The sequence below is a fragment of the Tursiops truncatus genome, chromosome 3, assembly GCF_011762595.2.
Source record: "Tursiops truncatus isolate mTurTru1 chromosome 3, mTurTru1.mat.Y, whole genome shotgun sequence".
NCBI classification, from domain to species: Eukaryota; Metazoa; Chordata; class Mammalia; order Artiodactyla; family Delphinidae; genus Tursiops; species Tursiops truncatus.
This window is the reverse complement of record NC_047036.1, coordinates 59,270,890-59,294,655: the sequence shown is the minus strand read 5'-3', so window position 1 is coordinate 59,294,655 and position 23,766 is coordinate 59,270,890. Positions and strand designations below refer to the sequence as shown.

At 38.6% G+C, this 23,766-nt stretch overlaps 1 protein-coding gene across 8 annotated transcripts in view; it reads left to right on the top strand.

Moving 5' to 3' along the window:
• Nucleotides 1-226: 226 nt before the first annotated feature.
• The window catches only part of POC5 (POC5 centriolar protein), a 36,077-nt gene continuing 12,537 nt past the window's right edge, over nt 227-23,766 (top strand). Inside the window, exons 1-9 of one of the 8 annotated variants that reach the window (XM_019929811.3) lie at nt 227-370; nt 4,297-4,392; nt 8,108-8,249; nt 10,024-10,110; nt 13,143-13,348; nt 15,238-15,414; nt 17,215-17,319; nt 19,123-19,302; nt 20,684-20,837. In XM_019929811.3, the coding sequence (XP_019785370.1) occupies nt 4,309-4,392; nt 8,108-8,249; nt 10,024-10,110; nt 13,143-13,348; nt 15,238-15,414; nt 17,215-17,319; nt 19,123-19,302; nt 20,684-20,837 (1,135 nt within the window). In that variant the 5' untranslated portion in view covers nt 227-370; nt 4,297-4,308. Of the gene's footprint in view, nt 371-2,821; nt 2,841-4,296; nt 4,393-7,772; nt 7,798-8,107; nt 8,250-10,023; nt 10,111-13,142; nt 13,349-15,237; nt 15,415-17,214; nt 17,320-19,122; nt 19,303-20,683; nt 20,838-23,766 lie in introns of those variants that run through there. The other 7 variants (XM_019929812.3, XM_004322343.4, XM_019929808.3 and 4 more) reach the window with 7 other exon arrangements.

Here is a 23,766-nt window from a genome sequence, read left to right as displayed (position 1 = left end):
CTAACCAAACCCGCTCTCAGAGCCGCCTGGTCTCCCGCAGGCGCAGAACGGAACTGATCACAGGCTCCTGTACGCTGGGCGGGGCTCCCTAAGACTCCTCCCCCTCTGAACAAGCCGATGCAAGGGGCGGGGCTCTCCCTAAGAAACTTAATTCCGGCTTCTCCCTCCTGCCCCGCCCCCGGATCTCAGACCAATCAGACGGCAGGTTGCTGAAGCTCGGGGCCAATGCTCGGGGCCGTCCTTATTTACTCCGTGCAGTTTGAAACTGTCAGGTTGCTGCTGAGGAAGTCGCTGGACTCGTTGTTGTCTCAGCGGCGACGCGGAGACCAGACGCGGAGGAAGGAGTCCGTGTTTGCGGAGAGCCGAGGTGGTGGGTAGCGGCGCCGCGGGCGAGCCCCGCGCCCCTGGCGGAGGCACTGGAGTGGGGTTTAAAGTGTCTCGGCCTGGGTTGGCGCCCCCGGGGATCGGACAGGACAGAGCTGGGGGCATCTTCCCGAAACGCGGGCCCTTCAGCTGTTCTGCGGGGCGGCAAGGGTCGAGAGGTTTTTTTCCCTCCGAGCCGTCCCGGAAGAGAGGGCAGGAGTGAGGGGTGCCTGAAGTATGGCGGTATTGTCGCTATAGGTTCGGGTCATTTAAAACGTTAGGGGGTAAAATGACCATGGCTAACCCTTTGTTTTTTGGGTTTTTTTAAAACATCTTTATTGGAGTATAATTGCTTTACAATGGTGTATTAGTTTCTGCTTTATAACAAAGTGAATCAGTTATACATATACATATGTTCCCATATCTCTTCCCTCTTGCAACTCCCTCCCCCCACCCTCCCTATCCCACCCCTCTAGGTGGTCACAAAGCACTGAACTGATCTCCCTGTGCTATGCGGCTGCTTCCCACTAGCTATCTATTTTACGTTTGGTAGCGTATATATGTCCATGCCACTCTCTCACTTTGTCACAGCTTACCCTTCCCCCTCCCCAAATCCTCAAGTCCATTCTCTAGTAGGTCTGTGTCTTTATTCCCGTCTTACCCCTAGGTTCTTCATGACCTTTTTTTTTTCTCTTAGATTCCATATGTATGTGTTAGCATACGGTATTTGTTTTTCTCTTTCTGACTTACTTCACTCTGTATGACAAACCCTAGGTCCATCCACCTCACTACAAATGTCTCAATTTCGTTTCTTTTTATGGCTAATACTGTGTTTTAAAGTAAGAATTCGATTAACACAGGGGTAAGAGAAAGTGATTGAAGAGAACTTGTAGCCCTTTGCTTGCTCGCAGCTGCTTCTCCCTCTGTAGTCCCTGACGTGGGGAGGGACTGGCGCACCCCCTCTCCTTGCCTGCAGCTAAGACAGCTCAAGGGCGCAGGGACGTCACCCTGCTGCCCGCTCGCACGTTAATTCACTCTGCCTCTTGGAGGTTAATTTGAATTCCCGGACCCTCTTCCCCTATCAGCCAGGCAATTACCAAGATGTAATTTGATTTCTCTGGCAATAGACAAGGGCTCGGAACTTTTTATCTCGTGGTTTCTGATATCTTGGGTTAGAGAATACTGAAAATTTAGTTATCTGATGTACATCTGCTTCCCATCAAAGCAAGTTTCATTTTTCTCCTTTGTCTCTGAAACAGTAAGGAAAATGCTACTGTTGGTAGAGTTTTAGATAAACTGTCATGCCTTGTTGGCATCAAAACAGGGCAGATGGAAGATTTATAGCATATTTTCCAAAAGTACAGTAGTTGTTTTGTGTCTTCAGTGTGTATATTCAGAAATCCTTTTTGAGATCTGACCATACTTCTCAGCTTATTTGTTTTTTAAATAATCAGCACCCCCAACCCCTGCCCCCCTTATTACCAGTCTGCAAACACATCCTAAACGAAGAAGGGAATTGAAATAGAAGGGACAAAGTTACCACAGTGGTGGATTTGAAGTCCGTGAAGCAGCCATTCCTTGCTGCAGATGTATGTGCTTATTTTATCCTCCCTAATTGGCTTAACTAAAGTCAGTCATGCTGAGATTTCATTTACTTATCATGTCTCTACACAGTAATGCTCATTGAATAAAGTTGAAATTTCCTTTCCACAGTCTAACCCCAACCTATGTTTCCATTCTAATATTGCACTTCTCCCTTGTATCTGCCCTTTCTATTTCATTTTCTTCATCTCTTAATTTTCAGCCCACTGTGATTGAGGCTTGTTCCACTGTCCACTGAAATTGTTCAGGCTAAATGCCCCAGCAACTTCCTGATTGCCAAATTCAAGGGACTCTGTCAGATTCTCATCTTCCTTTGGCATCTGTTTCTGACCACTCCCTCCTGGAAGCTTTTGTGATGCTGTTCTCGTTGTTCTACTCTTCTGACTTCCTTTTCCATCTTTGCTGGCTCTTCTTCACTTCCCCTTTAAATATTAGCGGTTCTGATTTTAACCCTCCTCTTGCTACAGTAGTGGCCCTTAACTTCACTAAGGTTATAGTACCCTCTGGACACATATTGGAAGCTGAGAATCCTCTTCCTAGAAAAATACACATGTGCTAAAAATATTGCATACAGTTTGGGTGTAAGGACCTCAGAATAAGCACTCTCTCTCACACTCCTTTTCATAAGTGATCTTATCCTCTCTCTTTTTTCAGCAGTTCCCATTACGCTGAGGATTCCTCAAAATGAATCTCGAAACATACATCCAGTGCAGGACTCCCACCTTGCTTAACTCCAGAAAGTACCATTCACATTGTAGCCATTGTGAATGGCAGTCCTTGGAGTTGTGCATTGTATAAGTGGTGTGCCCAGATACTGCATACCGGCAGCCTCACTTCCTTGCCTCGGAGGCACCTCATACCCAACAAGTCTGATAGTGAGTCCATTACCCTTCCTCCCAACCTGCTTGTCTTCCTGTATTCCTTGCCTTGGGGAGTAGCACTACCATCCATCTAGTTGCAAGCCAGAAATCTGGAAGAGATCAACATTTCCTCCCATTAACCCCTTAACCAATTGTTGATCGTGATCTCGAATTTCCACTGCCATAACACAACTGTCTCACAGGCATAACTCCGTCCACTTCCCATTGCTGCCTCCTCCATTCAGGTCCCCATTTGCCAGAGGGAACATTTATCTCTTGGACTACTGAAGTTGGCTCTCCGTTGCTCTTTCTTCAGTATCCCACCTATCAAATCCATCCTGAAAGCTGCCAGAGTGATCTTTCTAAAAGACAGGCCTGATCATCTTATCACTTGTTTAAGACTTTAATAACTTCTCTTAGAAGAAAGATGAAACTTTTTAACATGGCATAATTATGATCTTCCATGATCTGGCTGCTCCTTACCTTGCCTGTTTCATCCTTAGCCAAACCTTGCTTTGTACCCTTTGCTTTAGCCTCACAAACTACTTGCAGTTCCTGGAGTGTGTGGCCATGCCTCATTGACTTTGCTTATGCTGCGCTATTGCCTTGCATATCCTTTTATCTTTTATCTGTCTTTCAGGTCTCAACACCCTGATCGTTTATTCCCACTCCTTCACACCCTCATCATCCTACCCTGTGAAAAAGGCTACTCTGACCTCCCTACTTTGTGCCTCTGTTGTTTTAGGATCTAACAGCACTTTTTTCATCAGTCATTTCTAATATATACATGTCTGGCCCTCCTTACAGATTGCAGAGTCCTTGAGGACAAGGACTTCTTCATCTTACCTTTCTCACCAATGTCTTACATATAACTGGTGTTTGGATCATTTGAATAGTCATAATATGCCTTTTAAGGAACTTATGTACTTGTTACTACCAGTACTGTTATTATTATTTATTTTTTTGGTTAAGACCTTAAACAATTTTTCTTTGCATGGTATTAGAATCTGTTGTTCCATATAGGCTTGCTTTTCTTAAAATAGTATTCCCAAAAGGTCAGTTCGCCAAGCAGAGAATTTACACAGGTGGTTCCTTCTCTCTTGGTTCAGTATCTTGTGGGAAAGGATGCAGCACCTAGGTCCTCACACACTGTTGAACAGTGATCACACGTTCTGATTCTCAGCAGCCCCTACCATGGCTTTTTCTGGGGAGCCTCCATGCTTTCTTTAACCTTTCATTTATTTGTCTCATCTCCTTGACTACATTATAAACTGGGAAGTGAGTCTTTGTCTTTCTTGCCCAGTGATTTCGTCTGTGGGTGTTCAGTATGTTGAATGATTTTAACATATGGAATGGTTATTGTTTACAGGGTAGGATGTTATTACACACACATATATGTATATAGAAAACATTTTACTTTAGTTTAAATATTGCAAAAAACAAACTGAAGTTAGCTTCTCCTGTTTTATAGTATTTGTACAGAATGTCATCAGATGAGGAGAAATGCTCACCTCCAGTTTTGCACAATGAATCCGACCGAGGCAGTTCTGTCTCTTCAGATCTTCAGGTAGGAAGACATGTCTAAATTTGTCATGACTTATTTATTTCAAACGAGACAATATGAGGGAAAACTAGGAATACATTTTTCATTCATTCATGCCATTTACAATTATAATGTGTATCAAATTATAATAATATCAAACTTTGGGAATTATTTTACAAACCTTGGGAAATACCTTACATTGTTTTAATTAACCTTTCAGAAAATAATCATGAACGCTTTCAGCATTCTCTGTACAAAGGCTTCAAACAACACAGTGAGAGGAGAAGCTGGAAATCTGAAGAAATATTTTTTCTTGAAATTTTCTCCTTGTAGCTCTCTCATGTGAATGCTGCTTTCACTTTAATGCAAATTAATCCAATGTCAAGCCATCCAGAGTTCTGGGGCCCTAGATTCCCCAGTGTTCCACTGTTGGTTCTGGCCCCTGTTGCCATACCATTCAGCACCTGCTGGTGCCCAGGACCTGGACAGTGACAGGTACATTGACTACAGAAGGCGTGGCTTTTATATGAAATGTTTTCAATTTCTTTTAATTCTAAGTGTTTTATCATCAAAAATATGGATTCAGATTTCTAGAGTAGATTTTAAATGCGAGAATACGGACACGGTATATCTTGGGTTTTATGGTTATATTACTTAAGAGGGGAAAAGCTGGATGGTATGTTTATGCCTAAGTAGAGTAAGTTGTTACTGGCACTGCATAAGATGACAGAAGCTTTAGGGAAATATTTTATGAAACAGATGTGTTCCTTTAATTGAAATAACAGGTTTAGGAATTGGGAAGCTATTGGAAAAGTATCTGTGTGAATATTTACTAGGGTAAAAGTGGTCTGGAATTGTGACTTAGATGTCTCATCCTTGCCTTCCCTTTGGATGTTACCTCTCCCATATAGTGCTATCTCTTTAGGCAACAGTGTTGTCCTGCACCCTTCATCTCTGCCATATCCAAACTTCCTTCAGGAGAGAACTGATTAACTTATTTATACCTGTGATATTGTGTTATAATAAATAGTTGGTCTTCATCCCATTTCTGCCACAGAGCTCCTAAACCTATTGGAATTTCCTAACTAGTGAGAATGATGGTATCTTTTGTTATGTTGATGATGTGACTTTTGGACCTCGCCTAAGGATGGGGACTGGTTGCCAGGAGAGACAACCATGTTATCAGAGGGTTGAAACGTTCAGTCTCACCCCCCTGACCTCAGGGAGAGGGTCTTGGAAGTTGAATCAATCGCCAGTGGTCATTGATTTATTCAATTATGCCTATTTAATGAAGCCTGCATCAAAACCCAAAAGGACTGGGTTTGGGGACCTTCCAGTTGGTGAACACGTGTAAGTGCTGGGTGACTGGCCTGCCAGGAGAGGGTACGGAAGCTCCATGCCCCTTCCCCATGCCTTGCCCTGTATATTTCTTCCATCTGGCTATTTCTGGGTTATATCCTTTTACTGGTAATCTAGTAAGTAAAATGTTTCTCCGAGTTCTGTGAGCCCTCTAGCAAATTACTCAAACCCAAGGAGTGGGTCTTTGGAACCTCCAGTCCATAGCTGGTTGGTCAGAAGCACAGGTGATAACCTGGACTTGCGACTGGCATCTGAAGTTGTGGGGTGGGGGAGGGCAGTTTTGTGGGACTGATCCCTTCACCTTTGGAATCTGATGCTATCTCTGGTGGAAAGTGTCAGAATTGAGTTGAATTATAGGACACCCAAGTGGTGTGTAAGAATTGCTTAGTGGTGGTGGGGAAAAAACTCACAGGACCTTTAATACTAAAATGTAAACACCTTATAAGATCTTCAAACTTCTTTATCACGCAAGCAGCACCCAAAGACTCAAACTTAGAATAAGTGCTAATGATAAGCATGTGACAAGGTGTGAAGTCACTGGCTACCACACAGCTCATCACTCTCGTGTCATAAGGAGGGACTGACCCCATCAGATGTGCTTGAGTTTGAGTGGCTGGTAGTTGGTGTGGACCACCTATGTCATAGTTGTGTGCTCACCGGTACAGCTTACTTGAGCAGATGTGTACAGGTGTGAAGTTAAAATAACAACAAAACATAAACTTGTACAGAGCTACAACCTTTTCAATCTATGACACATTCACAAGAATTTTACATCAATGGCAGAAGGAGCTTTATTCCAACTAACAAACAAATTTAATAATATACAGCTTCTGGCCTGTTAAAATTTAGTATATATGTCACCTTTGATAGTGTATGCTCTTTTATTAATTTTTTAAAGAGTTAAATAGCTTAAAAATGAAATATGAAGAAAATATTGTGGATTCTCTGAAGTACCTTCTTAGAAACTAGTTTGAAACATATTGATATTGACTACTTACATAGTCTACAAGGTAGTTCTGACTTCAGAACTCTGACTGCAATTACATCTATTCTTTCGGGAAACACAAGACACTATGACATATTCATGGCCAGAAACTTGAGTGTGTTTAGACAGTTAAATATTCTTACTCATAGAAAACAGGGAAAAAGTAAGGGTTGCTAATTTTCAAACACCTATACCATATCATAACGGTCTTATTAAGGTAAGTTTCTTTCTTTGCTTTAGACAGAATCTCTGTTAACTCAATTCAGCAGATATTTACTGTGACACTTCAAAGAGGTAATTTTTAGCATCATTTTTCTTCATCCTGAAGGTGAATCAAATAATAAGACAGTTATGACCAATGAAATGATGATAGTGGAGTTTTCTGTATCTGAACTAAACTTTTTATGGAGAAAAATTAATATTAATTCTTTAGAATAATGACATTTCATATTCTTGAAAACCTTCCCCCCATTTTTACTGCAAAGACGTTCTCTGGGTCCATGGCATAATATCCTTAGAAATTACTCCTGAATAGGAATATTTGTTGCCTCAGTGACCAACCCCTTTTGAATGGAGACTAAGTTCCAGTATATTTTTTACTTCACTGATAGAATTTTTTGGTTTGGCTAAACAAATATCTAACTATCTATATTAGGAAATTCCACTTTTTTTTTTTAACTTGAGGAATATTCCTGTAAGGTCTACACTTTATGGCGTGCTTTTTTTTATCCTCCTTTGGCATGTGCCATGGTGTGCCAGCAGGTAGAATGCAGGTTGGCATTGTGTTCTCTTTTTATCTTCAGTATTCTTTCTCTCCCAGTATCTCTCATACTCTTTCCATGCTTACATATGAAAAGAGACTCAGGGTTGTTGTAGAATTGGGTGGGAGCAGGGATTGATCAGAGCCAAAACCACTTTTCATCCCTAGACCTTCCTGTTGTGGAGTCTTTGGGAGCAGCATCTTAGAACTAAATTTCAGAAAAGCAGAGAAATTGCCGTGTCTTTTCCCACCTGCGAGCAGCTGCCAATTGAAAGAGGGCTCTTCTGTGTTGTAGATGTTGATCGGCTTCAGGAAACTGCTCTAGGTAATCTGTGTTACCGTTTTAAATTGACATGCTGAAGGAATATGGGTACTAAGGCCTTAGCACTAGAAGAAATTTGGGTAGGTATATTTGTTGGATTTTTTGCTTGTTTTTAAGAAATTTTACTTACTACAAGAGAGTGAGTAAATGATGAATAAAAAACATAAATCAAAAGTACACATTCCTTACTATTGTTTGGGCATACTGTTTCGGGAACTGAAGTAGAAAACATCTTTGTGCCTTTACCATTCTTTTGCCTGAGTGTCCCTTGTGACAGGGATATAATACATTATTTATTGTTGGCTTCTCATAGGAAGAGTATGAAGAACTGCTTCGTTATGCTATAGTGACTCCAAATATTGAATCAAGTGCTTCACAGCCGTCTCATTCTAAGGGAGAAGTGGTGCCAGATATTAGAATTCCTACTATAATTGATGATATTCTTCAAAATCCAGGTTATGTATATTTTTCGAGATGTCTCTTCATTTAAGATGTTACTGAGTTTTTTAATGCTGTTGACTTTTGATTGTGAAAATACTTCTCCAGTGATTCTTCTCAATCAACAGTGTATATCACTATAATTTGGGGGAAATTTTACATTTTAATACGTTTTTCTTGGCTCTTCTATAACAGTTAGATTTTTATTTGAACTTCATTTAGCTATTTTATGAAAAGTCATAAAATTAGAGCAACGGAGTATGTTGCATCTCTGTACTTGTTACAATGGTTTTATGCCAGGAGACACTGGAAACGAAATGCTCAAGCCCCCAAATTAGAGATGGTCTATAGGTAGCCCTCAGAACCCCTTAAGTTCACGAACCATGTGCTAGGACTTTGTCAGCAGTATTTATACGGGCCTGGAGGACTGTTTGGATTGTTACCGCAAAGGTGAACCCATTTTTGAACTGTGTCACTGATAGAATTGAGAACTAACACAAACCAGGATGTGTGTTGATAGATGAGTGAGTGAAAGGTAGAGAAAGGAAGATAAAGCTCCTTTTACCAATCTGTTCCTTATTTGATACAAGATTCCAAACAGCTCACTCAAAACAAGTGTTCTTTCAAGGGGCACAGATAGCCCTCCTAAAACAGCCCTGATAATGGGCAGTTATCAACAATAAGCATAACTCCAAGGATCCCTTGTTGAAGCACATGACACAGCCTAGTCAGAGCCAGCAGGCTCTTAGGTTCCTGGTAAGTCACAGCCCTAGTGTCTGTTGTTCCTCTCCCTCTGTAGACATGGAGTTTTCATTGCTCCTCAGCCTACGACACTGGATCAACAAATAGGACCAGAACCTCAAAACATACATATTTCTTCTACATATTTCTTCTAACACTGAAACGTACTAACACTGAACACTTTCTGCCCAAATTCTGTTGATCTTCAAGAGATATGACCCTTGGATTTATTCATTCTCCATCAGTGATCTCGACCATGTTTTGATTATATGCACTTCCTACTGAGCAAACCCAAAGTGCTGAATACTGTCTTAAAGCAATCACTTTGGACCCAAGAACCCTGGTCTTTTCTAGCATGTAAGATAGTATTCATTTGTTTATGCTCTGCCCTTTTCAAAAAGGACTTGAGATCTAAGCATACAACATGCAGTGAGTTTAGATATCCTAATTCACACACAGACTTGGTTAGAATGGACTATGTAAATTTATCCCATTCTCTTTACTCTTGGTATTGCCGTTGCTTGTGTTGAAGTTGGCAAAGTCTCTGTAAGCCTCTGACACAGCCATCCTTGTGAGGTTTTTTTTCCCAGTTTCCTTTTCGCCATGTATTAACTAAAGGTTTCTGAGGTGCAAGTAAAGAAGTCCCTATTTGGGGGGAACCAGTGTCACTTTAGTTTGTGACAGCTAGTGAAAAGCAGCGGGCCCCGGAAATATCCAGTGTTGTAGGATAAGACAGCTTTTCTAAGTTCTAATGTCATTCATCCACTTACTCTTTTAGTGTGAATTGAATGCCATTAGTAGACTGAATTCTTTTTCATCCATATTTTTTGGGTGAATTGAGCTTATTAATGATACAATAAGACTTTTCGAGTCATACTTTTTTTTCTTCCTATTCTTTGTCTTAATGTTCCTGTATCCCAGCATACTGTATTTTCCTTGTTCTAAAATCTGACTTGTGTACAGCTACCTTCTTAAATTAGGTGTGTGTGATTAGGCATTCTACATAAGACTGGTTAGGTTTAATTAAAAGAAAAATCTCGTTCTTTTCAGCAGGAAATAGCCCTGCAGTAAGAGAAACGAGGATGGAAGTTGGAAAAAGATGTGATTTAAATATTTCAAGTCATTCAAAGACAGACGGTAGGACTTTTCCTTAGCTTATTTTTATTAATATACAACATTTTGTGCTTGGTGAATATTATCCATGTAGTAAGGAGAATAATTGCAGCATATTACTTATTGGCAGGATTTTTAAATGCTATTATTACTAATTTATTAAGTAATACTATTTAAAATAATTTTGGGGGCTTCCCTGGTGATGCAGTGGTTGAGAATCTGCCTGCCAATTCAGGGGACACGGGTTCGAGCCCTGGTCCAGGAAGATCCCACACGCCGCAGAGCAAACTAAGCCCGTGCGCCACAACTACTGAGCCCACGCTCTAGAGCCCGTGAGCCACAACTACTGAGCCCACATGCTGCAACTATTGAAGCCCACGTGCCTAGAGCCCGTGCTCCACAACAAAGGAGCCACTGCAGTGAGAAGCCCGCGCACCGCAACGAAGAGTAGCCCCCACTCGCCGCAACTAGAGAAAGCCTGTGTGCAGCAATAAAGACCCAACACAGCCAAAAATAAATAAATAAATAAATTTATAAAAATAAATAAATAAAATAAAATAAAATAATTTTGGGGACTTCCCTGGCAGTCCAGTGGTTAAGACTTCACCTTCCAGTGCAGGGGGTGCAGGTCCAATCCCGGGTTGGGGAGCTAAGATCCCACATACCTCGCAGCCAAAAAAACAAAACAGAAGCGATATTGTAACAAATTCAATAAAGGCTTTAAAAATGGTCCACATCAAAAAAATCTTTAAAAAAAATAAAATTAAATTATTTTGTAAGATGCCAGATACTACAATTAAGACAGGTTAATGCATTATAATGTGTGGCATTTTTTCTTAAAGCTGCTAGATTAGAGAGCAGATTTTTTTTTTTAATATTTATTTACTTATTTTGGCTGTGCCGGGTCTTAGTTGCAGCACATGGGATCTTCGTTGCAGCATGTGGGATCTTTTAGTTGTGGCATGCATGAGGGATCTAGTTCCCCAACCAGGGATCGAACCCGGGCCCCCTGTGTTGGGAGTGTGGAGTCTTACCCACTGGACCACCGGGGAAGTCCCAAAGGGCAGATATTTTTAAAGATTTAATGGGATATCATTTTGGCCAATTTAATTTTTTTCATAAACCAGAACATCATTTCCCAACTTTCAGGCATCCATGTACAAACTTAATGACTTTTGTCCCATCTTTATACCACCTGTCCTATCATTTAGTGTTTTTCTTTAGCTATATTCATTTTTAGCTTAAATTCATTTTAAAAGGAAAATTTATATCTGTCATTATTGATTATCGCATAAAAATAATATATACTTGTTACAATTATAAAGCAATGGTTAAAATAAATGCAACTAAAACAAAGTTGTTAAATTTTGACCGAATACTAGTAGTGATGATATGTTCAGCCTGAAGTCTGTTTTTTCTTTGTTGAAGGGTGAGATTAGCAAGTGTTAAAGAGGTTGTAAAAGCATACTAACACCAGACTGAAACTTCTTCTTTGACGTAGAATAATAAAAATAGACTTTTCTTACTATGTGATTCAGTGTTATTTTATTTTATTTTATTTTTTCGGTACGCGGGCCTCTCACTGTTGTGGCCTCTCCTGTTGCGGAGCACAGGCTCCGGACGCGCAGGCTCAGTGGCCATGGCTCACGGGCCCAGCCGCTCTGCCGCATGTGGGATCTTCCCGGACCGGGGCACGAACCCGTGTCCCTTGCATCGGCAGGCGGACTCTCAACCACTGCGCCACCAGGGAAGCCCGATTCAGTGTTATTTAATGTAAGGACCATTTAAGCCACCATATAAGAAATGCCTCTATCCTATAGTTTTCTCACTTATAAATGGAAGATTTGGAGCCTCCCACATTCTTAAGTTAATGCTATTTTTTAAAAGGTGAGTATATATTTAAAAACAACAACAAAAAAGCAGAGCCATGCTTTTTCCCTGAGTGCAGATCTAATTGTAGTAAAAGAGAATATTCATGTACTTTGTCATTCTGCCTTTTTCTTTGGGTTCCTTAACCATCTTCAGAACAAGTAGGTAGTGTTTCATTGTATGACTAGCCTGAACCATTTTTTTTACACAAAATATATGTATTAGGGAATGATTTTCCCTTTTGCAAAGTATTCTGGAAAGATTTACTTTTAAGTAACAAGTTCTATAGTAGATTATTCTTTGTTTGATACATTCAGTAAGGAAAAGAGGAAAGCCCTTCAGTCTTGATTATTAGGACCCTTATAGTAAAAGTGTGAGATACATGAGAAGTTATGATGAATAGTCTGTAATTCCAATATTCATGTGTGATAAAATAGTAACTTTTCTATTTTGTGCTTTTTAAAGATAGATACCAATTCTCTTTCTAGCTCTGGCTCTCACACCAACCCCCCATGTACATGGGAAGGAGGTGGGAGTGATGGACATATGTACATACATATATATAGTTACATATATTTCTCATCTATATGTTGAAGGCTCACAGGGTGCCTTACAACTGAGTGTTTGATAAACTAAACTAGTCTCTTATAGTGTTGAATTTTAGTAGCGTTAAAACCCACCCCATTGTTTTACATAAAGTAATAATGACTTATATACAGCCACTCTGACCTTGGTCAGTTACTTAACCCTTTCTAAACCTCAGTTTCCTCATCAGTAAAATGGAGATAATAATACCTTTTTCTTAGAGTAGTGTGTATTATGAGCTCATCCTTATGACGTTTTTATTACAGGAACATGAAAAGCACTTAGTAAATGTTGATATGATGATGTGAATGATAATAGTTTCAGCTCAGGCTATACCTAGGTATATGAAACATCCTTATTTGGGATAGAGGTCATTTGTGGTTGGGGGAGGGAAGTGTAGGAGACTTCTTGTGCTGGTCAGTCCTAAATCAGTGACAATACTGAAATTTAAAATAGCCAGATTCAGTACACTGAAAGTCCATTCTCTGCATTTTCCTCAGCCTCCATAGATAACTGACATCTTGTAGGCTTCCAGTATAACTCCTTACCAATTTGGGTTATTTTCAATTTAGCTAACCACTCCAACTTTTCTTTTCTTCTAGGGTCATCACCAGTGTCGTCCCCAAGGAAGTCACCTCACCTGGTTTTGGACTTCTTCAGTTCGAATCTTTTAGTTGACTCTTCCTCACCAAGGTCTAATTCTAGTCCTGTAGACGCCCATGAAGTAGTTGGGACCGATTTTCTTATTTCTGATGAAAACCTTCAAAAGATGGAAAATGTGCTTGATCATTGGAGTTCAGGTCTTAAGGTATTACAGTGTTCACTTACAATTGTTTAATATGTAGTATAGCAGTTTTGCTCTTGATTGCACTGTTTATTCTTCTTTTCTTTGAATTAAAAAGTTAAAGAAAAACAAAAAAACTTTAGTTGCCTTAGATCAGTCCAGTATCTTAAATCTATGCCTCTCAATTGTTAACATCCATATGAATCATCTGGGGATTCTGTTAAACTGCAGCTTCTTATTCAGTCGGTCTTGGCCATGGTCCAAGATGGTGCATTTCTTTCTTTTTTTTTTTTGAAACGCACATAGTTAGACCTGTACCACTTTTTTAAAAATTTTTTTATTTAGTTTTATTTATTTATTTTTGGCTGCATTGGGTCTTCGTTGCTGCACATGGGCTTTCTCTAGTTGCAGTGAGCGGGGGCTACTCTTCATTGCTGTGTGCGCGCTTCTCATTGTGGTGGCTTCTCTTGTTGTGGAGCACAAGCTCTAGGCTCCCGGGCTTCAGTAGTTGTGGCACGTGGGCTCAGTAGTTGTGGCTTGCAGTCTCTAGAGCACAGGCTCAGTAGTTGTGGAGCATGGACCTAGTTGCTCCGTGGCATGTGGGATCTTCCCGGACCAGGGCTCGAACCTATGTCCCCTGCACTGGCAGGCAGATTCTTAACCACTGTGCCACCAGGGACGTCCCTAAGATGGTGCATTTCTAACAAGCTCCCAGGTGATGGTTCAGAAGCCATACTTTGAATAGCAAGGTTTTAAATAGTTGCTGGAACAGCTCTCCATGTGCTACTGAACTTCTCGAGATGTTTTGAAAGGCTCAGCCTGTGTGACTGAGAGAGACACCTATTGAGCCTTTCCCACATCGTACCTATGACTAATGGAAATGTCTCCTTTTATATGAAGCATAAGACCCAATTTTAGCAACATGTATTCATTTTATAGCCACTCTTATAGCAACCACAGTATGTAACTGATAAATCAATAAAAATTGATTTTTATTTTGGTGATGTTAATGGCCTCTAAATAAAACAAAGTAATCCAGAAATGGCAGTTTTTCTGCTATTTAAAATATAATGGAGAAAATGACAGTTCTTCTGAAACAGTTTGAGAAAACTAAGCTGAGTATTCACGTATGTGGAGAAATTATGGTCATGAGAGTTTTGTGGCATCTATATTTTCTCCATTATTTGGAACCTTAAATTCTAGAAGTAATCTTTTAGTATAATTTCTATCATTTTTCTCCAGGGAACAGGTTTCATACTTCTAATCGTGGCGTTAAGTCCATTGGAGTAATGTACCACCAACCATTTAAAAATTGTCCTATGTTCAGTTAACCATACTGTTACCCAGTTTTTTAATACTGTTATCCAGTTTTTTGATAACATGATTATTTGGTCTTTTTATTTATGCCAGTCAGTAGGGTGAAAAGGGATCAGTCTTAGCAATTTGTTGTAAGGTGGCTGTTGTGATGAATGATTTGGAGGAAGAAAACATCAACTCCAATGGTTTCCACTGTTCATCTCTATCTAAATAATATCCCAGTCCTGTGGCTCAGCCTAGGCCATAGTCCTGCATTTCCTTTTTGTCTGATCTACCTTAATATGGATATTTAAGTCCTTGAGTAAACAAAGGAACTGTTTATTAATGAATGAGACCTAAAAAATATTTTAATGACACTAAGGTTTCATACAAAGTAACTTAAAATAGGGAAAAAAATCATGTCCTTAGTATGGTGAATGTGAACTAAGAAGAGCTGTGACTGTTGAACTTGCAGATGTTTTCATTAGTGGATTTTTTTTTAATAGCTCTTATGTTGATTGTTCTGATTTTTAAAAATTTTTTCTTAATTTCAGTGTCATTTTATGAAGCGGTATTAAGGAACAGACTACTTAATTGTCAGTATATTTATTTTTCAGACAAACATCATATCTGAACTAAGTAAATGGAGACTTAATTTTATTGACTGGCACCGAATGGAAATGAAAAAAGAGAGAGAAAAGCATGCAGCAGATATAAAACAACTGTGCAGCCAGATCAACAGCTTGAAGGAGCTGCAAAAAACCTATGAAGTCTCCATTGGGAGAAAAGATGAGGTCTTCTTTTTCATACTGCTTTTTAACTGAGATTCAGTAAATGTCTTGCTGGGTAATAAATGCCAGGAACTGATTGTTTAGATCATTACAAGATACAAAGGGAAGATCATTTTCAGAAACTGGTAGAAAAATAGATGCATAGAAACAAGATTTATTCTTCACATTAAATGTGCCAGGATCACGTCATTTTATCTTTGCCATCACGTTTTGTGTGCTCTAAGAGTGCATATTAAGTGTGGGAACACTAGTCTTTTCTTCCCAATCTTTTCTTCCTAACTGCCCTTAACAGAATGTCAGGGAACCAGCATTACCCACATTTTCAACCATCCTTTCGGAGGGGCATAAGTATCCCACATTCTATCTGTTATATGTCTTTATTCATTAATGAAGTCCTTCATTTTGTTGATAAGCACAAGAGCACTGTTTATTTCACTTTCTGTCAGCCTCTTAAGAACTTGAGAGTAGGGTTCAAATCTGGGCTAATTTTGTGCTTCCCAACAGCACCTTGAACAAAGCAGATGGGCAGCAAATCTGTAGCTCCCCCAGGAGGATGGTGACCTTCAGAGAAGAGGGACTCACAGCAGACACCTCAGCTACTTGTCTGCAGATGCAGCACTCACTGTTTTAATGAACTAGATAAGATTATTGGTTTTTTTAAATATACTTTTTTGGGGGTGTTATAGGGTGCAATGTAAAATTGATCATTTTACGTAGTTTGCTTTTTTGAAACAATAGATACTAATGTCAGTCATTTTCTCTATTACCCTCAAACTTCTCTCCTAAGGTTTTAAAATATTTTATTAAATTTAATTTTTTTATTTCAAAAGTGTCACACGCAAAAAGAGTATATATGCATGTCCAGTTTTTGAAAATAAAGTGAACAGCCATGTGCCACTACACAGTTTAATGGACTATTACTAGTATCTTAGAATTCCTGCCCTTTTCCACTTTTGAAAATTATTTAAAGAACCAGAATGTCTCTCAGTAAATATACCAAATCTTTTTTTAATGGGACCATTTTTAGATATATATTTCAGTTACTCAGTTCTTTATAAGAAAGAATATTGGGCTTCTCTGGTGGCACAGTGGTTGAGAGTCCGCCTGCCGATGCAGGGGACGCGGGTTCATGACCCAGTCTGGGAAGATCCCACATGCCGTTGAGCGGCTGGGCCCGTGAGCCATGGCTGCTGGGCCTGCGCGTCCGGAGCCTGTGCTCCACAACGGCAGAGGCCACAGCAGTGAGAGGCCCGTGTACTGCAAAAAAAAAAAAAAAAAATTATTTCAGGATTTAAAAGCCTTCATAGATTTTTTTTTTTAAAGAACAGGAATAATATCACTGAAAAAGTACATCAAAGTGTAACAATTATTTGCTTTTATGAGTTTGTTGAATCCAGAAAATCATTAAACAATTATTGAGAAACTTCTAATCCAAGGTATTGAAGGTATTTAGGGGCTAGAAAGATATTTTAAACCTGGTCTCTGCCCTCAAGTCTAGTGAATAAAAACATTTTGTATAAGTAGTAAAACTCTCAAATGTATGTTTCTTTTTCTTGAATTAAATTCCAGTGATCATATTAATTTTCATATACTGTATATAAACATTTTATTGATTATTACCAGGATACACATAATGAAGATTTCTTTCCTCTTTCGTTCCCCTTCATTCATTGATAAGTAGTGTATTCATATGGGAAAGTTTTTTAATGAGGTTAACTAGATGAATACAGTAGTGATCCATAAGTATTCTCTCTAGCATTTTTTGATATATAAAAAAACCCTTTTACTAATTGCTGTTTACAGGTGATTTCTAGCTTGTCTCATGCCATAGGCAAGCAAAAGGAAAGGATAGAGTTGATGAGAACATTCTTCCGCTGGCAAATCAGCCATGTCAAATCCAGACAGGACGTAAGTGTGAAAAAGAAAAGCTGACTGACACTTATTAGACTTCTGAACTCAGAAGCATTTAGAATCATGTATTAGAACTCTTGTTCAAGTCAAAGAAAGATTTTTTTTAGTAAGTCAAAATGAATTAACAATTTAATGTTACTCTTGTTTTAAAGGAACTTGATTTTTGGTATGGCTTGGGAAAAAATACTTCTTATATTTTATAGACTTATTGATATATCATTTTCTACTTCATAGTAGGTTAGTAAGAACTGTACCTAAATTACAGATGTCCTGGTGGTGGAATCCCCTTTAACAAATTTGACTTCAGATGTAATCACATGAATTTATCACCTTTAGCATATCATATGCTTCCTATATTAGTTCTACTTCTAAAATACCTGAATATATCATCTTCATAAAGAGGCAATACTATAATTATAAGATTACATGTTTGTTGCATAACTTGCCTTAATAAGAATTAAAGAAATCCATGTCCATAAGCTTTTTAAAAATTATCCTTAGTTTATATATAATTTAAACTTGAATATCTTTTATTTTAATTAAGTGAGCTGAATCAGCCACATAGCACAGGGAGATCAGCTCGGTGCCTTGTGACCACCTAGAGGGGAGGGTGGGAGGGAGGGAGACGCAAGAGGGAGGAGATATGGGGATATATGTATATGTATAACTGATTCACTTTGTTATAAAGCAGAAACTAACACACCATTGTAAAGCAATTATACTCCAATAAAAATGTTAAAAAAAAAGTGAGCTGAATCAGTATATCAGTATAAATATAAGCTGAGAATAGTAAGTTATTGTATCAGAAGTAGAAAAGTATGAAAGTATATATGTATCCCACAAGAAGGCAGAATACAGAGACTCAAAGAGTGTAGGGGATGGAGATTATATATATATATATAATTTCTTTATATATGATGCCCATGTGAGTCATGGAGTAATCTTTGTGCATTTAGTTCCAAGAGATTAATATTTAAGGAAAAGGCTGTTACTGTCATGGAGTAGGATTTCTCCTTTAAGAATACTTATTAGTGCTTCTTTTTTAAAATTAATCCCAATAGATTAAATCTACATTAACCATATTTAAAAGAGCTATTTAAAACTGAGTCATATTTTGAAAGTTATTTATTGGGTGACATAATGAGAATATGTTCAACTGTTAGTTGAAATAGTTGAAGTTGCCATCAGTTTTTGAATAAAAAAATTTTTTAAGAAAATCAAAAATTGGATATGCTCCTTCAAAAGAATTTAAATTCATTGATAAAAGAAGAATAGCATATGCTCCTACTAGGATCATTTTGGTACTAAATATGATGGTAAAGTATGTAAATTAAATTAATCTGCTTATGGTGGTGGCCACCAAGCTGTAGAGAAAGCAGGGCCATCTGGAGCCACAGTCACCACCCTTTCTGCCTTCCAGCTCCTAGCCCTGTTTTCAGCTAAAAGGTCATGCGAATTCATAACCAAGATGGCAAGGGGCAAGTTAACTCATTTTCTTTCATTTGTTTTTTGTTTTCCCCCTACCTTGATTAGTTGCATAAAGCAATGATGTAATGGATAAGAGCTTAGGCTCTGGAATGAGGCAAGGTTGGCTTTTCCCTTTCTGCCTGTATGACCTAGGCAGGTTGCTTAACCTCTTTAAGCCTGTCCTCCCATCTGCACATGAGAAGAACACGATTACACAGTATTAAATGATAATGCATGTACCCTGCTTCCCGCAGGCTGATGTTTTTTGTTACTACTGCCAGTATATTTTACCAGTCCACTGTGTTTTTGAGGTTGTATATTACTTTCGTTTAGGTTTATGAAAGTAAACTAGCTGACCAGTACTTCCAGAGAACTTTACTGAAGAAAGTCTGGAGAGGCTGGCGGGCCATAGTACAGAAGCAGTGGAAAGAAGTGGTGGAACGAGCTTGCCAAGCAAGAGCTGAGGAAGTCTGTGTCCAGATTTCCAATGACTATGAAGCCAAAGTTGCAGTGGTAAACTTTTTTTTTCACTTTTTTAATAAAAGTAAAAAAGATGGGTAGCATCACTCACTGTTAGTTTACAGTTAGGCAGAGTAACCCATTTCTCCAATTTCATTCAGTGCAGTGTGGGTTCAAATGAGACTACTGGGAACGAACAGTACTAGTCAGACTTACAGACTTATTTGTTCTTTTAAGTAGTTATAACTTTGACCTCCAAACCTGTGTTAAATCTCTTGCATGTACATTTCTCTTGGAAATGTAAATCAGCCACAGATCCTTACATCTCTAAGAAAGCATACTTTCTTAGGCTTCTTTTGGCCTTTATTGTATAAAGTGTTTGTATATAAATTGAAGTTATTTAGACTTATAACAATAATATTAACATTGTTTCCATGGGAAAACGTTTGAGACCCAAAATGAAAATAAAACCATACTAAAGAATGCAGTAGGCCTCTTGAAATCAAATATTAAGAGGAAAAAAAATTTTTTCATCATTATAACACTAAATTCTTAAAGTTTTATTATGCAAATAATTTTCTGCAATTGAAAATGACATGCAAAACCGCAGTCCCTTTTTTATTTTTTTAAATTTATTTTAATTTATTTTTATTTTTGGCTGCATTGGGTCTTCATTGTTGCGCTGGGCTTTCTCTAGTTGCAGAGAGCGGGGGCTGCTCTTCGTTGCGGTGCGCAGACTTCTCATTGCAGTGGCTTCTCTTGTGGCAGAGTACAGGCTCTAGGCGCAAGGGCTTCAGTAGTTGTGGCGCATGGGCTTAGTTGCTCTGCAGCATGTGGGATCTTCCCGGACCAGGGCTCGAACCCATGCCCCTTGCATCGGCAGGTGGATTCTTAACCACTGCGCCACCAGGGAAGTCCCATGCAGTCCCTTTAGATTTGGTCTGTGGGAAAGTGTTGTACCTAATGGCACTTTGCACTTTAAATTCTATAGATAACATCTAGTTAAAAAAAAAACAAAAAAAAAAACTTACTGTTGCAGGTGTTTAGTTATTTTTTTCTGAAGGGGTGAGGGCTGTTTGGGGCTCTTAATATATTTTGTTTAGTATCCTACATAAAAATTTTATGGTGAGAAATAACATCATTCTGTATAATTAGAACACATCAATCAGGATTGGGACTGGTGTAAAATTCCCTTTGTTTAAACCCTGACTTTATGGTTAGGAATGAAAATGGTTTGTTGATGGAGACAATAGAGGTTAGATGCATCTTTTAAAATAAATTGAGACACAGCAGAAGAGGTATGTGGTAAAGTGATTTTAGTATTTCACACAAAAATAACTTCACAGTATAAGTCTCTTTTTTTTTTTAAACAATAGATATTCTTCCTTGTGTCTCAATTTTTTTCTCTTCTTTTTAAAAATTTTCCTGATTTTAGTTATCTGGAGCTTTGGAAAATGCAAAAGCTGAGATCCAAAGGATGCAGCATGAAAAAGAGCACTTTGAAGATTCCATGAAGAAAGCTTTCATGAGGGGTGTATGTGCATTAAATCTTGAAGCCATGACTATATTTCAAAGCAGAGGTGATACAGGTTAGTATTTTGTTTAAGATTCTCTGCTTACTTTCAAAAAGGGTTTGAGGAGATTTCAGTGATTGGTGTGGTCTGCAGTACTGATTTTCTGCAGTAACTATGTCTTATCCAGGCACTGCTATTTTTAATATCATGGTGTTATATTCAGTTTTAAATCTGCCATGAAAATTCTCTCAGTCATGGTTACTTACAGTATCTTATATCTGATCAAGTAAACTGTTAACTCAAGTATTTAGGCTCAATGTTATAATAATGCTTTGAATGTATAACATTATTTTAAGGCTCTTTTAACTATAATGGTAATGCCTTTAAGTATAAAATTTCATTTCTGTTTTTTTCTAAGTAGCCAAATTCCTTAGACTGTTTTCATTATTAAATATTTCTTGTCTATTCATGGTTTCCCATTTTTTAAAAATTGCTTGTCTTCCAGTGCAAGAGAGTCCTCAACTAAAACTCATTTTCAACAAGTATACATATCGGCCTATCTATAGAAGTTGAGTAAAATAATTCTATGTCAAGAAAGGTCCATGTATTGGCTAGGATCTGAGTGGCTTTTGTCATCCACATGGCTTAGAACAGCTTTGCCACCAATTTACAAGGAGGCCTATTTTCCTCACTGGGTTTTAGTTTTCTTCTCTGAACAAAGAAGATAATATAAATCTTCCTTACCTGCTTCATAGAGGATTCTTGTGAGAATGCAGTGAAATATAATTGAAAGCACTTTAAAAGACAAAAAATACTTAAACATGTAAGAGGATACTCATGATATAATTACTGCAGTCTTAAGTCAGCCTCCAAAGTTTCATGTACACGTTGAACATTTTTGCAGTATTTCCTCATATTAAATCCTGTTTGAATCTCAGTTTATTTATTGAGACAATTTCATTTTGTACCATCATTAATATGATTTCAGTCCTGTGAATAACTTGTCTGTGCTTGTTATGCCCTCATTTTAAAGCATCAATAAACAGTTTTTATTTCAATTGTGCACGCTATAGATGGTAGTGAGTTAAGGCAAATCGTTTTCTTTCTCAGACAGTCATGGTATGTGGCCCACATGCAAGTTAGAAACTTAGAATCATAGAATCTTGAAGCTGAATGGTTTATCTTGCTAATACCCAAATGAGTACTTGATTTCTCTAGTAAATCGTATTTTAATTGAGTATTAATGCTAAAAACAAACTTACCGTCCCCAATGATTGGATAGTCTGCTTTCGGTTGTAATTGTTAGCAAGTTGTATATATTAAATTGAAGAATTTAATTATCTACTTGTAACAGATACTGGGTTTCACAAGTACAGTGAGAAATTATAATCATTAGAACTTGCTACATTCAATTGCAAGAAATCTATTTCTTGTAACCTACTTAAGAAGGTTACGAATTTACTTAGGACAGAGTGTCTTACCACCTTAATAAATTTACTGTCTTAAATTTTAAATTCAAATACAGCTATGTCTCTTACAGGCAAATATCCATAACAGGATTTGGAGAAAATGTATTCTGATAATTATACAACATGATTTATTTTGCTCCTATTGCTTTTAAGTCTACTGTCATCTGCAGCTAATGCCAGGTTATGGGATCCCAGCTGTTTTCAGTGGCCTTGTGCTTTGTTTCGTTTTGTTTAATTTTGGCTGTGCTGTGCGGCATGTGGGATCTTAGTTCCCCGACCAGGGATCAAACCTGCACCCCCTGCATTGGAAGCACAGAGTCTTAACCACTGGACTGCCGGGGAAGTCCCCTTGTGCTTTGTTTACCATAACAATGGGTAATAAAGATAAACAGGACTAGTAAGACACATGTTAGCAGTACACACTAGTGTTGATGGAGCTACCAAAGGCAAAAGTTCAGTGTAATGTAATGCTGGATTTGCTCTGTGATATTTGTCTTGTGGCATTTTAATAACAGCTATTAAAATAAATTTTTAAAAATTCTCACAAGAGGAACTTCCCTGGTGGTGCAGTGGTTAAGAATCCACCTGCCAATGCAGGGGACACGGGTTTGAGCCCTGGTCCGGGAAGATCCCACATGCTGCAGGGCAACTAAGCCCGTGTACAACAACTACTGAGCCTGCGCTCTAGAGCCTGCAGACCACAACTACTGAGCCCGCATGCCACAATTACTGAAGCCCACGCACCTAGAGCCCATGCTCTGCAACAAGAGAAGCCACCGCAATGAGAACCCCGCGAACCGCAACGAAGAGTAGCCCCTGCTCACCACAACTAGAGAAAGCCCGTGCACAGCAACGAAGACCCAAGGCAGCCAAAAACAAATTTTAAAAATAAATTCTCACAAGAAAAAAAAAATTACTTCTGGCCCCCTTAAAGCAATTTTTTTTTTTGTTTGCGGTACGCGGGCCTCTCACTGTTGTGGCCTCTCCCGTTGCGGAGCACAGGCTCCGGACGCGCAGGCTCAGCGGCCATGGCTCACGGGCCCAGCCGCTCCGCGGCATGTGGGATCTTCCCGGACCGGGGCACGAACCCGTGTCCCCTGCATCGGCAGGCGGACTCTCAACCACTGCACCACCAGGGAAGCCAAAGCAATTGTTTTTTATAATGCAGATTTTAATAATACAGTGTTTCTAATGTACTGCTCTACTTGTTAGAGCAAAATAAATATATATTTTTTATCTCTTTTGATTCTCTGCTAGCCATAATCTGCAGTGCATCTCATGTTGTACAATATCCTAATCAATCTTATAGCTTAGATAAAAGTTTCTATGAGGTAGACAAAATATGTCAATACCAATGGCCTTTAAAGGGATACCTGCCAATTTTTAAAGTAGTTTTAGGAACAGTAGAAAAATGCTTTCCAACTGAAAAACATACCCAGTTAAAGCGAGAATAATTACTATACTGGTTCCACATAAGTCTGCCACCCACCTAAAAAAAGAGACAATCAGTCACTTTCTATGAAAAACATGTTAAA